Source organism: Ictidomys tridecemlineatus, chromosome 7 (genome assembly GCF_052094955.1).
Source record: "Ictidomys tridecemlineatus isolate mIctTri1 chromosome 7, mIctTri1.hap1, whole genome shotgun sequence".
NCBI classification, from domain to species: Eukaryota; Metazoa; Chordata; class Mammalia; order Rodentia; family Sciuridae; genus Ictidomys; species Ictidomys tridecemlineatus.
The window spans coordinates 166236707-166253662 of NC_135483.1; the positions used below are offsets into that span (position 1 = coordinate 166236707).

At 41.1% G+C, this 16956-nt stretch overlaps 1 protein-coding gene across 3 annotated transcripts in view; it reads left to right on the forward strand.

Annotated features, from left to right (window-relative positions):
• The window catches only part of Cdk15 (cyclin dependent kinase 15), a 91857-nt gene that overhangs the window by 57460 nt on the left and 17441 nt on the right, over window positions 1-16956 (forward strand). For all 3 annotated transcript variants that reach the window (XM_040294710.2, XM_005338911.4, XM_040294713.2), the window contains exon 11: window positions 14716-14764. In XM_040294710.2, coding sequence (XP_040150644.2) covers window positions 14716-14764 — 49 coding nt within the window. The remainder of the gene's footprint in view (window positions 1-14715; window positions 14765-16956) is intronic.

Genomic DNA, 16956 nt, shown 5'->3' on the forward strand with positions numbered 1-16956 from the left:
CAAAATATGATCTCACTTTTAAGTACCCCACACACACACACTGTCATTGAGTTACAGTGGTGTTCTCATCTTTTCCCACCCTGTCCCTACTTCTTCCTGTCCACTCTCTTCTCCATCTGGATGAAAGTGGGACCCCTAACTTTCCTCAGCTTTCTAACATGTATGCAAACAGAAGTTTGGAGTCACAAAAAACATTGTGCATGAGGTCCAAACAAAGCTGCTGTGGTAAACACATGTGCTGTTCCCCCAAACTTCAAACATTTGGGTTTCAGGTTGTCCAGGCAACAAATAGAGATCCTTAATACTGAATGTCTTGATGAGAATAACAATGCTAGAAACTTGGCCAAAAATGCCTTCCTGCCAGAGTCTATGCTAAATAAGAAATCTGTGCTATAATAAAACAGAAGTGAGTTGCATTTTACTGTCATATCAAAGTAATGTGCATTTTTTTTTACAAAGAAAACTCTCAAGATTTGACACCAGGAGAGTTCATACTTTGCATTGTTTTTAGTAAGAGTTCAACTTAATTCAAGTAAGTCAAAAATTTTTGAGTACTATCTGTTAGGCATTAGGAGAGGTGCTGAGGCTGTGGGGATGAATACAGTGTGTTTTTGGATCTCTGAAGCTTAGGTTGAATTCATTCATCCACACTCTTGCACTGGTCCTCCTTAGCAAGGTGCCTATTTGTAAGTGCTGCTCCCTTGGGCTTGGGAGGCTTGTGGCTTTGAGCCTGGCTGAGTTTATAGAAGGAAAGGAGCCAAAACCTTAGCCAGAGGCAAGATGTCTAATCCTGCCTTTGCAAATCTTAAGAGTTCATCCTATCTTGGGCATGGGGTCAGTACTATTAATAACTCAATTATAAGGAATATGTTTTTGAAAGGTCATCAGGATCTGTGTTCCAGGAACATCCCTTCATGTGAATCAGAAAGTCCCTTTTGAGTCACCCCCATCCCTAGCCCTGAGGTGCTGCTTCTGCCTCCATACACATGAACTCCAGCAATTAAAGGGCAATGAAGGGGAGATGGGAGTCAGGAAAAGTGTCAGTTGGAACAATGTTTACACCATTCTGGACACGATTTCCACACCTTTCCCTTTCATTCCACATAAGTAAAAACACCGAAACTTTGAACTCAATCAGCACAATCTTCTAAGTATTTTTTAAATTTTTAATTAACACAGTAATTATATATATTTATGGGGTGTAATGTGACATTTCAATATGTGCATACAAGGTGTAATGATCAAATCAGGGTAATTGACATATCCATCACTTCAAACATTTAATCTTTTTTTGTGTGTGGGGAATAATAAAAATCCTCTTTACTGGCTTTTTTGAAATATCTAGGTAATTGTTGCCAACCATAGTTATCCTACTGTGCCATAAAACATTGGAAGCTATTCCTCCTATCCAACTGTACCCCTGGACCCATTGACCATCCTCTCTCCCTTCACCATACCATTTCCCAGGTTCTGGAAACCACTATTCTATTCTCTACTTCTTTGAGATCAACTTTTTAGCTTCCACATAAAATATGAAACATGTTATTTACCTTTCTGTGCCTGACTTACTTCACTTAATCCATATTGTTCATCCATATTGCTGCAAATGACAGAATCTCATTTCTTTTATGGCTGAATAGGATTCTGTGATGTATACATACTGCATTTTCCCCCATTCACTTGTCAATGGACACCTAGGTTGATTCCATATCTTGGCTATTGTGAATAATGTTGCATTAAACATGCAAGTGCAGATGTTTCTTTGACATTACCAAATTTAATTCCTGTATATACCCAGTAGCGGGATGGCTGGATTGTATGGTAATTCTATTTCTAGTTTTTTGAGGAACCTCCGTACTGTTTCCTATCATGGCTCTACTAATTTACATTCCCGCCAATAGTGTGTAAGAGCCACCCACCCTGCTCCACATCCTATAGTACTGGCTATTTTTTGTCTTTTTGAAAATAGCCATTCTAACTGGATTTAGGTGATATTGTGGTTTTGATTGGCATCTCTGATGATTAGCGATGTTGATCATTTTTCAGGTACTTGTTGGCCATTTGTATGTCTTCTCTTAAGATATATCTAAGCAGGTCATTTGCCCATTTTTAATTGGATTATTTATTTTTGTGCCGAAGAGTTGTCTGAGTTCCTTATATATTCTTCAGCCAATGTAATTTTGAGAGAATTCAGTTGCTCTGAACTTGGGAGAACCATCCAGGGTCCATCCACGTCCACTCTTCCATTTCTCTACTTTGTCTGGGCTCTGTCTAGGAGGACAACACAGTTTCTGTTTGTACAGTTTTGAAAACTCACCTGGTGCTGACTCAGCTTTAAGATATCTCTGCTGTTACCTGTTTTCTTGGATCTCTGATCAGCAGGGTGGTAAGCTTTCTAGCTACAATGCAAACTCTTTTGCCTGATTAAATCTGGCAAGGTGAAAGGGGTGTATTATTTTAGAGTCTGGCTCCTTCCTTCTTCCTTTCTTCCTTCCTTCCTTTCTCTCCTTCTCACCCACTCCCCATTTAAGTAAGCTGGCTGAGAACTCTGTGTCCTCCACTTCAAAGGGCCAGTTGTCTTATTTTGATGTGGGCAGATTGAGAAGTAGGCTTTGAAAAGTAGGCCTTTTTTTTGTTTAATCTTTTCTCCTGGGATAGCTTTCAGAGCAATATATCCAAGTGTCAGTGAGGGGGTTCTGACGAGCCCGGATTCCCAGACGCTCAGCGGGATCATTCTCTAACAGAAATATAAAAGTGAAATATTAAAAACCCTGGAACGTGAACTCCATCTGCAGAGTAGCCGGTGTCTTGCCTGCTTGCACCATGGGAAAAAAAAAGATCTTGAAAAAAGAGGGAGGAGAAAAAAAAGTGCTTTGAGTACGAGGTTTACAGGTTTAGTAGAGCATAGTAACATCCCCTCAAAGAAGTGGGTGTTGCTCTTGACCCCCCAAAATGCTCCTCCTTTGACTCAGCCGCCAGAACACCCCCCCTCCCCCACAACACACCCCCTTTTCACATGCTAACTGAGTGCCCGTGATTGGCTGAACAATAAACTGGTCACACTTGCTAAAGGGCTGCCATCTTTCACACAATTAGTCAAGACACATTAATCAAACTGGCGGTGGAACTGGGGCTGTGCTGGCCTCCTGCAGTGGGGGAAGGGAGAAATTTTGGTGATCCTGCCTAAGAGACCCTGGGTAGCAAAGATAAAGGCATGAACGCTGGAGGGGATTCTACTCTCAGAGAATTAGAAAAAGTTAAAGGCCCAGTTGATGCCTTATCTGGGATTGGTTGGTTTGTGGCTCAGAAGATCCCAGAAGCTTAGAGCAAACTGGATATTCATGTTGGCTAAAATCTGTTCATATAGTGGTATGGATTTGAACAGTGAACCCCTCTAAACAACTCTGCAAACTTCCTTCAACCATCTTAGCTTCCCTTTCCGCACCCACTCAGGTCACACCCGCCTTGAGCCTAGAGCACGAGACAGAGGACATGCCAATCCAACAACAGAGGTTTCACTATTGTAGGGACAAACAGGAATAAAACAGCCAGCCATTTAGAACCAGTTAACACAAGGCATCAACTGGGAAGTTGTTGGTCCTAAACTCAGTATTTGAAAGACATTGAAAATAGCCAGTTCTGAGAGAAAAAGTTCAAACGTTTGTACTTTTCATCATGATATTTTCTGGTTTTTCTTTCCCAAGTCCCCATTTAATAGGTTTTCTGTTGGCCATAAGGACCTGATAAGATCATACCTTAGAGACCCATTTGCTACAGAATCATGTAGGGCTTTTCAGAGGATCAACTAAATATTTGGACACATCTCAGCTCAAGTAAATGGAGGCCTCCCTCCTCCAGGGGCTGCCCAGTCCACCCACTACCTCATTAGATGCAAAGATCCTGTGATAAAGAGAAACTTTTTTTCTGCCCACATGATTGCAGCCCAGTTGTGGTTTTTAATGTGTCGTTGATTGTTTCATCCAACTCCTTTTGCTCCCCTGAAAGGGTCTGTCGTGGCTCTGTTTGCTTCCTTAAACACGGTTTTTGAAAGCGCTCACGCTGTGTGAGCTCAAATCCTAGCATTAATGCACTGCTGAGTTCATTTCACCACACTCAAAAGCGCTGAGTTTAAATCCCTCTCAATTCCATTTGAGGCACCAGAAGACTTTATCCTCCTCCACTAATGGTTCCAAGTTTACGTCTAGATACTAGGGTTCAAGGACAGGAGAGGATTTAGAAATAACAGCCCCTGATATTAGTCAATGCATTTGCCAAATTGGCAATTAGTTCCTGATGTGCGTGCAAAGCATTTTACTCCTGTCTCTTTGATGCCTGTTCCCATAGAGAAGGGAACAGAGTCCACCGAGGCCTTCCAACTTTTAAAGCAATATCTGCTGAAAATCATGCCTGATTTGTGACATGAACTCCGCCACAGGGAAGCATCCGGGATTAGCCCAGTTCTTTCAGTCCCAGGAAAGAACGCCTCACACGGGAAGTTTTTCCACTGGAGGAACTTAGTGGAAATCAAAAGGCAGAAAAGCAGTACAAAAAACCCCACAGGGACCAGAATCAGATGCACTCTAAGTGATAGGCCCATGGCCAGGGATAGGCAGCAATGCCCAGTTGTTTTTTGGTATGCTTGCTTTTTCAACTTTTGACCACCAGGTGGAAGCAAGAAATAACCAGGGTGGAATGAGCCCTGACAGAGCAACCCTCCAGCACCATAGCCTCGCTCCCAGAATGTCTAATTTTGACTAAATGCAACATGAGAGTTTCACTGCCTTTGACACCACTGTGGGATGGAGGAAGAATAAAATCTAAATAATCCATCTCCGTTGGGATTATAAAGAGCTGTTATGCTTTAGGCTCGAAGGGTTCTGAGCACATCTCTGTGTTTGCTATGGATACAACCTAAGATTGCCTCTGCATTGTTATCAGCTTTGTCACATGAGCTATTAGCTGAGTGCGTTATTCAGTGGATTGAAGAAAAATGTGATAAGACAAGGCATTAACTAGGGGCATCAATTCTCATATGGAATAGCAAGTCCAAGCTCCCCTTCTTAATGTCAAGGGAATTGAGGAAGTTGTTTCCAGTTCCCAAATCTGTAAAATCCTGTCATTTAAAAAGTGCTCCCTATATGCCAGGCAATGTTCATAATTATATACATATGTGATGTACATATACAATATAGCAATATGCATATATTTGTTGCTAATATACATAACTGCTAATTCCTACCATGGCCTGCCAACGGCAGTGCTGGAAAGGGTAACACCATCCTACAGATGAAGAAACAGAGGCCTTCCTCCCAGGCTCAGAAAGAGGCATTTCTTGACTGGAAACGGGTCAAATCTGTACCCAAACCTTGTTTTTTCTCCATTAATCATGTTGTGTCCCTGTCTGATTTCGCAGGGCGGTGTTGAGAAGTCAATGAAATTATTGAACTGCATCTGCCATGGTGTTTAACCTTCAGTAGGTGCTCAATAAATTAGGGTTTGGGGATTTTTGCTTTTTTTTTTTTTCCAGTGCTGGGGATGAGCCCAGGGCCTCATACATGCTAGGCAAGTGCTATACCACTGAGCCACAGCCCAGCTCCTACATTCTGTTTTGTTTTTTTGTTTTGTTTTGTTTTTTTGCAGTATAGAAATTCAGCTGCCTAATGACTCACCATGGTGCAGACCCAATGACAGGTGTGAGAACTGATGCTGCCTCTTTCTTTATATTTAGCTCCTTCAAAAGCATAGCCTCCTTCTAAATGTCAGGTGTGTCTCCCAACAACAGAACTGACTTTGTTTCTGCTTGCTTAGGCCTAAATGTTGCCTGAATTCCCACATTCTAAGAGTGGGTGCTCAGTGTTCAAACATCTACCTGAGTCAGTCTGAGTGCCTGTTAAGGCTGTCCCTGTCAAATGGTCTGTCCATTCTGCTCCTCACACCTGAACCGCTGTGAGATGTTTGCCCATTCTAGGTCCACAGGGCTCTTCCCTAGGAGAATCCTTGTGAACTACCTACCACATAATGAATATCCAGTAAGGGCCACCAAATCACAACAGCATTTGTGTTATCTTCATTCATTTTACCCAAAGATCAAAGATGGCATGGTCGAAAGAGAGTTTTCTCCAGACCAAACTTCTAGCACTTCTAGTATTTTATACATGTCCCCTAAATGGCACATAATAGGTAGTCAGTAGATATTTGTGAAATGAAATCAATGACTAGGAATTATAAAACTTGGGTTCAAATTCCAGTGGCACCCTCTAGGGCTCTAATTATTCTTGTTCTGTCTGCTTTCCCAAGAAAAAAACATATAGTTATTATTGACCTTATTACTGGGCAGTAGTCACTATAATTTATTGAGTATTAACAAGGAGAAGCATCATTTTACATTGATTCACAACCACCCTATCAAATCAGGGCGCTGTTATCCTCCATACTTTACAAAAGAGTGCTGAAGCTTTGACAGCTATATGTCTTATTTAGGTCACCTGGCTAGTAAGGGGTGACCCAGTATCTACAGACACATTGAACCCCAAGATGGTGCTCTTAGCTGTGTTTCACATTACCTTAAATGTCAAATGGCAACGGTAATGATTTGATGATTAGGACAATGTCCTACACAGGGGCCCAGCCTATGTCACTTTTCCAAGTCCATTTCCAGATGATTATGTCTTTCCACCTAGTCTTGATGTTCGAATCTGTGAGCTTGGCGACGGGTTCCTGGAATGTAATGTGACTGCCGTCCCTACCCTGGGACTCTGGCAGCCCTCCCTTGCTACAGCTAATGAAGCCACCAGCGATCACCGAATCTATGAACCGAGATTGGGCTCATTACTGTTTCGCTTCTGGAGCGCTGCCGAAAGCTCCCGGGGAGTTCCTATTAACATCTTTATTAACCCGTCCCCCACATCAGTCAGTGAAATTCATTTAGATACACAGCCCACTTTGATCTTCATTAATAGTTTCTTCTAGTTTCTACATTTATTTTTAGTTTTCTCATATTTAATTTATTTAGTGGCAATTATTAGTTTTTATGGAGGGGGAGTAGATGATCTTAAAGTAATTAAGATTAAGAAAAATTGGGAGTGAAAACAGGTAAAACACATGTCTTTCTAAGAGAAAGAAACATGCAATTTTTATGTTGTGTGCTATACGTAGAATATATAAATTATATATATATAAATTTGTCAATTAAAATAAATAAATGCATTAGATGTTTAAAAAAAATTTTAAAAAGCAAAACCTGTCTACATTCTTGTACAGTTTCAGAAGAAAAGGGTTTTCAAAGTGCCAAATGTCATGGAACTGACTCAAACCAGGGGCTCCTTCCTTAACTTTAGTGCCAATGCCTTGTGGCGTCGTCAATCTCTGTTACACACAGGGCTGGATACACAAGTGGATTCTCATGAGTTACTTTTACATTTTAAGAGTAAGGTTAACTAAATTTATTGCATTTTTATTTTTTATCCAAGCATCAACTTCTGTCTTTCATTTAGCAAATATTTATTAAGTGCTAGGTGCTGGGACTGGGAGAATAAAAAAGAAATACAGCATGGAATCCTGCCTTCAAGGAATATAACCCAGAGGGAGAAATAAACCAATTACACAAGGTGGAAAGTACATTAGAGCAGCATGCCCTGGGGACCTAAAGAAGGCTGGGGAGAGGCCATCTTTATTTGGGGAGTTTGGAAACCTTGTAAGAGGAAGAAACATGAGCTGAGATTCTACAATGAGTAGGGAAAGGTGATAGGGGTGAGCAGAAGGAAAAGATATCCCAGACAAAGGGACCAGACATAGAAGAATAGGAAAGCAGGCTTATGTGGTAATGTAACAAGCCAGTCAGTTGCTGGGGGCAGCTAGAATGGTGGCATCACTGGAGATGAAGTGGAAGAGTAGTCAAGGAGCAGACTGGGAAATGCCTGGTAATCATGCTAAGGATTTGCACATTGACCTGTAAACAAACAGAAAGACTTGAATGATTTTTAATGAGAAGTGATATGGCAGGATTTAATTTTTAGGAAAAAAAATCTTGCAAGACTGTAGAATCAAACTGGTGGTTAAGCAAGGTGAGGCAACAAGCAATGCTCTAGATTCTAGAAGACAATAGGATGTCTGTACTTGAGCAGTGACTGATTAGATTTGAGTTGTGAAGGAACAAAAACCTGTCTCTATGGATGAGAGAGAGAGAGAGAGAGAGAGAGAGAGAGAAAGAGAGAGCGCATCATTCACTGGGACAGGAAATAAAAGGGGGTAGGAACAGATTTATGCGAAAGGTAATAAATATAAAGTTTCAACATTTTGAGCCAAATGGAGATATTTAAAAAGCAATTAGAAATTCAAGTATGTGATCACAAGAGTCCAGTTTAGAAATGCAGAATTGGAAGTCATTTGCTCAAAGCCCAAGATGTGAATCCTGTTACGGGTGAGAGACAATACAGAGAAAGAAGAAAAGACACTGCCAACCTAGTACTGAAAGGGCCTGGTAGAAGGAAAGGAGTCTTTGGGAGCTGAGAAGACCAGGAGGTGATGATAATAATAACATAGAAAACCACATGATTGTAAGCTTACTGGAGGAAGCCAGGTACCATGTGTGTATATTCTCAGTACTAAGCACAATGACTACACATGGTGGCCCTTAAATATTTGTAGAGACTACAGGAGAATGACAAATGTTGTCAAATATGCAACTGTGAAAAGATGATAAACCCTGAAAAGTATGATCAAGTTCAAAATCCATTTTAACCTCAGTACTGCTTGCTGAGAGGGAAGTGACTCCTAACTGTGCCCACGCCCTTCACCTTCATCCACCAAGAGCAAGGCCTGGCTGCTTCACCTACAGAGACCTTGGGAACAGGCTTCAGAGGATGGTGCATCTTCTCAGACTCACAGAAGGTTTTGATGCAGAGTTAGAAAAGTGGCAAGTTACAAACATGAATCAGAGTGCCAGCCTCAAATGCCAAGGAACCTTGCCCAGGAGAACACTGACTTTTTGAGTCCTGATGATGCATAAAGAGGAATCTAAAGCCTGGTAAAAGCTCCTGGAGCCAAAGAATAAGGAACCTTCCAAGCTAGCTCCTGGAGGAAAAGCAAAGCCAGCAGTTGAGTAGTTGGGAGGTAGGGAACAATAGCATGTGTGTGTGTGTGTGTGTGTGTGTGTGTGTGTGTGTGTGTGTGTGTGTGTGTTTGGGGTGGACAAGAGGCACAGGTAGGAGAAAACGGTTACAGATTTTGGTAGTGCACTTTTAAAGTTACTGCTTGAGATAGCAAAGTAAGGCTAACAACATTATCAACTATCTAAATATATGGTATCTCAAGAATGCATTGTATTCAGGAAATTCCAGAGGTGTAGTTCAGTAGACCGCACTATAAGATAACCTTAGAGTGATTGTGGCAAGACTAGAAAATGTTTTACTTTGAGCGGAGACTCCAAATGTCCCAGTGATATTTTATCAATCAACCAACAAATCTCTATTGACTAAGGTTCCCACATTTCAGTCAGTTGTGAAATGAGTTCTATTAAACATTTATGCGAAATAGAATTTATTTATTTATTTATTTTTATGGTGGCAACAGCTCTGCCTTCAGTGAATTTTCTTCCATTTACTTTGGACATTTAAATATCCCATCTTTAGTTTTCTTTTGCAACTTGCTTTGCTTTTCCTGCCTCAAATTTCAGTTGAACTCAAACGAGAGAACTCTTAAAAGAGAACCGCCGAGGGAGGAGATGGAGGGAAATCTGGTCTAATGATTTACTATCGTCTATGGAAGGAGAAGGGAAACAAGCTACTCCAGATCTGTTATTTTTGAAGGCTAAATGGTGATGTGTACAATGCCTATCTGTTTGTGGACGGTTCCCTCATCGATCGCTTGCAGCTTAACTACTGGGAAAAATCAATGGAAGAGAGACAAGGTGTTTCGATGTTATTCAACATCTGGTACCTGCTTAAGAGTGGGAGGGTAGGCCACAATAGGCCTGGGACTTTGACTTGGCTTCCTAGCAGCTCCTGGCTACATCAGTTGCTGTGAGAATGTAGCTACAAAATAGGAGTGGCAAGAGCCAGCCCTATCATTCTACACAGAACATGGAACCTCCAATGCAAAATGTTGTCACTCCTGGGGTCTGGGGACAACTCTCACAGTCATCCTTTCCTGGTTGAATTTATGAGAGCTGATTTCTGCCTTGTCACACTTCTTCTTTTACATCCTGGAACAACAACATATTAAGGTATGAGTCAGACTCTACTGCAGTTTTTATATACATTGATTAATGGAATTCTCACAACAACCTCACTTGTCACAGCTGAGGAAATGAGGCTCAGAGAAGCATGTGGAGCCGCTGGTGAGTGCTGGACCCGCTCTCTTAGCTAGACCAGCAGTCCACTGTCTTAGCCTCACTACAGACATCTGGAGACCATTAAAGACATAATAACAGCACAACAACTAACCAATGCCTGGACCTTCCCAGACTAGTTAAATCAGACTCTCTGGGGGGAGTGGAGCCAGGGCTGCCTTTCTTTTAAAAGCTCTGCAGGTGAGGCTAATATGCAGCCCCCTTGAGAGCCACCATGTTAGACCATGCAACCTCTCCAAGACAATGGTAAGAACAAGAAGAAGAAGAGAGAAGGAACCAGATTTTTTTTAATTCCCTCTGCATATCAAATGCTTATTCTTTTCTAATCCTTCCTGCAACTGGAAAATTATGCCCATTTCATGGATTTGTAAGCTTTCTCAGTTACTTGACCAGAGAGGTTAGGCAGTTTTTCCCCAAGTCCCAGTGCTCCTAAGCAGCAGGGAAGCGATCTGAGCCTGGGTTTGTGTTCAGGTTACTGCACTACACAGCTAAGAAACACACCTCTGGCTCACACTGAGGCCTCAAAAGAAATCAAGCCAGGCCTATAAGAATTGGAGCTTGGAGCAAGTTAGAATTTCAGTAGCAGGAAACAGTTATGGAAGGTTTCCTAGGAGAACAATAAAGCAGAGATACCTGAGAGGAGAGAGAGAGAAACAAGGTACACCAGACAAGGGAAAGGAGCAGGAGAAACAGTGAGCAAAGTTTACAGGCACTTATTACCCAGTTCCACAACCCTGTGCAGAAGGAACTGTAATTATCTCCCTTCTACAGATGGGAAAACTGAGGCCTAGTGAAGTTAAGCCACACTTTCAAGTCAAACAATCAGTAAGTGGTTTATCGAGGAATGAAAACCCGGGTCCAGGATCCAAGTACGTCACCACACAGTTTACACTGCTCATCACTTTTCAAAGAAAGAGGAAGAAAAGGCAGATAGGGTTTATTTTGCTTAATGCTCCAGAGCAGGCACTTTACAGTCATTGTGTAATTGAATTGCTTTAACGTCCTTGAAGGTGACTGTGACCTGCAGCTTGGGTTAAGGAAACCGAGGGTCACCAGGGTTCAAATATTTGCTTCAAGTCTTGACAAAACTAAAGCAGCAGTCAGTACCCAGATGGATTCAGCTAACTCCCAACATGAACAACACTAAAGCTGGAAATAGTATAAAATTACTAAAGGCTAAAAAACACAGTGCAGAGAGTTCTACACTGGGAAAAACAGAAAATGGGAGAGGACTGACATGGATTTCATTATGCTAATTGGAAATTGGGATATGACTGAATGAGGAAATATTTTAATGTTGTTTGGCCAGGGAAGAACTGTAAATAGACAGCAGAAAGTGGTTTGGAAATAAACATACCAAACGAATACCAGATATTCTTATCTTTATTGGTTATTTTGAACTCAGGCACAATTGTACTGAACAGAGGGTAAATAACCTGTATATACTAATGCTTCCCTTAGTGCCCACCTGAGACTATAAACCACCGGCAGAGTGGTTCACATTTGATTGCATCTGACCTTGAAAATTCAAACCATTTTCTTTGATCACTGCTTTTACTCTACAACTCTTAGCACTATAAATTCAGCTTTTAATTGAACTTGCTTCTGAAAGTACAGCAGGATACTGACATTCTTCGGTATCCACAGGGGATTGGTTCCAGAACCTCATGAGATACCCAAATCTGCAGGAGCTCAAGTATCTTAGTATTTTTCATATAATTTATGCACATTGTCCCATATGCTTTTCATCATGCCTAGATTACTTATTGTACATAGTACAATGTGAATAGTTGTTATGATATATTGATCAGGCGATAATGACAAGGAAAAAATGTTTGTACATGTTCAGTACAATTGCCCCAGCAATTTTTTAAATATTTTCAATTCATGGATGGTTGAATCCTTGGATGGGGAACCTGGATAGAAACCTGCAGAGACAGAAGGCCAACAGTAAGCTAGGTGTGGTGCTGTACACTTGTAACCCCAGTGATGTGGGAGACTGAGGCAGGAAGATTGCAAGTTTGGGGACAGCCTTAGTAACCTAATGAGGCCCTCAACAATTAATGAGACACTATCTCTAAATAAAAAGTTAAAAGGACTGGGGATGTAGTTCATTGATAAAAATACCCCTGAGTTCAATCCCTATTACCAAAATAAGAAATAAAAAATAAAAACTGGGCTAAGGATATAGCTCAGTTGGTAGAGTGCTTGCATTGCATGCACAAGGCCCTGGGCTCAATCCCCAGCACCACAAAAAATAAATAAATAGATACTAAAAAAAATAAAAGGCCAACCATATATGCTTTTTATTAATATTTTTTGAGAAAATGGGCACAAAAGTATAAAGGGTAAGCCCCTCTAACCACAGTCACTATTTAGTGAGTAGTCTTCTACATGTTTCTATGCACATACCAGCTTGAATATGTCAGTACTATCAAAATGATTTTTTCTTTTGCCTAACTCTGATGAAATTCTTGGTTGTAGTAAACAGCATTGATATATTCCATTTGTATAGAACAAGAAGAAGAAAAATTTTTTAAATCAAAATTTCATGCTTTAGAAAAGGGTAAGGCAGAAATATCACTTTACATGAGAGTCAAAATACTCTTTTCTCAATTTGGATGAGAAATACAGCAAATTTAATAAGCAGCATCAGCAAGCATCTTGTATGGATCTTTTCATGGTCCTCACCTAGAGGTGACGTTGGATTTCTTGAATGAAAAATGCTCCCTTTCAATGTGGTTTTATTTGGAGTTAGTATCAATACCAAAAGTTATGGGAAAATCCTGTATCCAAATATAAATGTTCTAGAATGTTCCAATTAAAATTACAATTATTATTATTGGTTGTTTTTTAGCACAAATGGCATATAAAATTAGTTCCCCTTTCTTTTTACCACTTTTAAGTCTTTGGAACTTTGCCCTATTGTTCCTTGCATGGCTTTTCATGTGTCTATGGCAAAGTTTCTTTTGATTCCTTCATATTCTCCTAGCCCTTGATACATGCTCTGCACACCATATATGCCAAATAAATGTTTGTTGACTTTACTGAACATTTTGACTCTGTTAGTTTGCTAGGGCTGCCATAACAAAGTTTCATAAATGGAGTAGCTTAAGCAACAGAAATTTATTGTCTCACAGTTCTCGAGGTTGGAACCTTCAAACTGAGATGTCCTCAGGTTGGTTCTCTCTGAGGACTATGAGACAGAATCTGTTCCAGGCCTATCTCTTTGGTTTGTAGATGTCTGTCTTCTCTTTGTATTTCTTCACATCATATTCTTTGGTAAATGTCTACCTCTGCATCCAAATTTTTTTTTGTGTGTGTGTGTGATGTTTTTGGTTTTGCAATACCAGCTATTGAACCCAGGGTTGCTCTACCACTGAACTATATCCACAGTCTCTTTTATTTTATGATTTTGGTCTTTATTATTTATTGTATGTATGTGTGTGGTGGGGTGAGTAATAAGGATTTAATCCAGGGATACTCTACCTCTGAACTACACTCCCCAGTTCTGTTCATTAATTTTATTTCAAGATAGGGTCTTGCTAAGGTGTCCAGGCTGGCTTCCAACTTGTAATCTTCCTGCTTCAGCCTCCCAGTTGACTGAGATTATAGGTGTGCACCACCCTCCCCAGCTAAATTTTCCCTTTTCATGAAGAAGCCAGTAAAATTGTATTAGGGTCCGCCCTAATGACTACATCTTACCTAATTATATCTGCAATAACCCTATTTCCATAAAGGGTCATATTCTGCTGGGTGTTATGGTGTGTGCCAGTAATCCCAGTGACTCAGGAGACTGAGGCAGGAGGATCACAAGTTGAAGGACAACCTGGGAAACTTAACCAGACCTTTGTCTCAAAATTAAAAAACAAAAGGGCTGGGGTTTAGTTCAGTGCTATGTAGAGAATTCTTAGGTTCTATCCTTGGCACTAAAAAAAAAAAAAAAAAAAAAAAAAAAAAAAAAAAGTCATATTCTGAGTGAGATGCTTGCAATTAAGACTTCAAAATAAAAATTCAGAGTAAGAGGCCATAAGAAGTCATTAGTTAGCTTATCTATTTTTTTTTTTTTTTTTTTGGTACTGGGGATTGAACCTAGGGGCAAGTAACCACTGAGCCACATCCCCAGCTCTTTTTATTTTTTATTTTGAGACAGGGTCTCACTAAGTTGCTTAGGGCCTTGTTGCAATCCTCCTGCGTCAGCCTCCCAAACCGCTGGGATTACAGGCATGCACCACTGCACCCGGCTGATCCTTGAGTCCTCTTTTATCCAGGCCAAGAAGAGTATTTAGAATTTTAATAATATTTTTAGCAACATATGGGAGGGTTGTTTTTATTTTTTTTTTAATGTTTCTCTCTGTGCTTTCCAGAATGGTTTCCGCTGTCGAAGCCTCAGAGCCTTCAGATTGTCTGGAACAGGTAAGCATCACATTGGGGAAGCTGTATTTTTAGGCAGGAAGAAGAGACATGTCCCTGGACCTTGGTCCACTGAACAACCTCCAATGCCTTGACCTGGGAGCTCTGAGTCCCAGAAAGAAGCTCTGAGAGACCCAGCCCCCTGTGAATGTGTTGGTTTTTCTCTATGAACCATTTTACTTTCAGTGAGTTTGGTCATTAAAATTGTTTTGTGCCCCTCAGTCATGCCCCGGGCCCTGAGAACAGGGAGTGTTGGCTTGCAAGAAAACCTAGTGGGTTTATTATTCTCTGACACAGAGAAACCAAATAACATCATTGAGTGGCCATTGGATGGGGAACTTGATTCATGGAGGTCATGCTTTCCCAGGCCCTCTCAACGCAGTCTCGGCTCAGACCAGGGCAGACTTTTATTACCAGCTTTCAACAAATCCCTAGTTTCTTTTGCAAAGTAAAACAGATAATAGAGACATTCCGGGAATAGTTAGCTAACTAAGCTGTGCCAGGCAACCTCGGGGCTAAGAAGAACTCAGTGTTTTCGGACAATGACCAATTACAATAACCAGTATTATTTGATCTGAGAGTAATTAGCCGAGCCTCTGTTCTTTTTTGCTTCAGTGAGGAGGCAAAAAGGGCAGTGAGGAAAACATCAGAGACAGGGGAAACGAGCTCAAATGTCAAAGAAAAACACACTCACACAGGTGGGGAGAAGTGAAGAGTTTCCCAAGCCAAGATCCTAACCGAAAGTTTGAACATTGCTCTTGACTGAAAATATGGAAGGGTTGAATCTAACCAAATGTCGTTTGACTGTTCCATTCCTACTCTTTGCATGCTTTAAAAAGTCACCACGTAGACCGAATACCAGGGCACAAAGGGTGAATAGGTTGGAAACAGAGCTATGGACTACCACAGGACCTTGTATTGGGAGGATGACTTGAAACTCCTCATTATCTCGGGGGAAGCTTCCAGAGAATTGCTGTTTATCATTTCATTCACATTTTCTCTTGCCAGTGTAGTCAGGTTCCCTAACCCCTAGCCAGAAACATTTGGATTTTCACACTGCCCATGGCTTGCTTTCATTCCACTATTGGTTTTCAAAATAAATGGTACCTCCACACCTATGAGGCATCCTAATGCTGTCTGGAGCTGCAGCTTCCTTCTGTTTGCCCACTAGCCCTTCCTTCTGGGCCAAGCACGACTTGAATCCCTACTCTGACTTTTCTGACTACACAACTCTTACCACCTTTGCCCATCCCCTTGCCCATGGCAGTGTCTTTGCCTCTGCTTAGGTTTTTCTCTGCTCAGATTCTCAAAACAAGGAGTAATGTCTGGAGCTGTGCTAATACAGAAGCCACTAGTCGCACATGGCTATTTAAACTTAAATATTCCAAATTAAATTTAAAGTTCAGTTGTTCAGTTGCACAAGCAGCATTCCAAGGACTCAAGAACCATATGTGTGCAGTAGCTTCCATATTGGGCAGAGCAGAAAGAGAATACTTCCATCATCAATGAAAGTTCTTTTTTTCAGTACTGGAGATTGATCCCAGGAGTTACACTGAGTTACATCCCTACCTCTTTTTATTTTGAGACAGGGTCTAAGTTGCTGAAGCTGGCCTCCAACTTGTGATCCTCTTATCTTAGCCTCCTGCCTTAGCCTCCTGGGATTACAGGTGTGCACCATGGCACCTGGCTCCTCATAGAAAGTTCTTTGGGGCAGTGCTGGCCTAGATTATCACATGAGAAAATTCTTGGTGCTCAAAAGAGCCCTGCAAAGAGCAGTAGCATTAGGTGAGCTATATACTATGTGCTTAGCAGAGTGCTGCTTATATTATTACATTCAATCCTTACAAATGTCATTTTCATGTCAAAGAGGAAGAAACTGAGGATCAGAGATGCTAACTAACCTGGCCAAGGTCATCCAGTTAGGTAACTGGTGGAGTCAGGATTCATCTTGTGTACAGGTCTCTATGGATTGCCAACTGAATCCACAATTCAATTGTTAGTATGGTTAAATCAAGAGCAGCTGACTTTTCATGACTTTTCTACATGATTCCTACAGAGGTGTGGTGGAACTATGCTCCAGCCTGTAAATGGGCACAGGTTCTCGATAGGGGTTTGATGGTGACCTCTTTAATGTGGACCTAGTAAGACACACTCTTTAGACTGATTAGCAAATTGTAAGACAGCTTCTCTGCTGT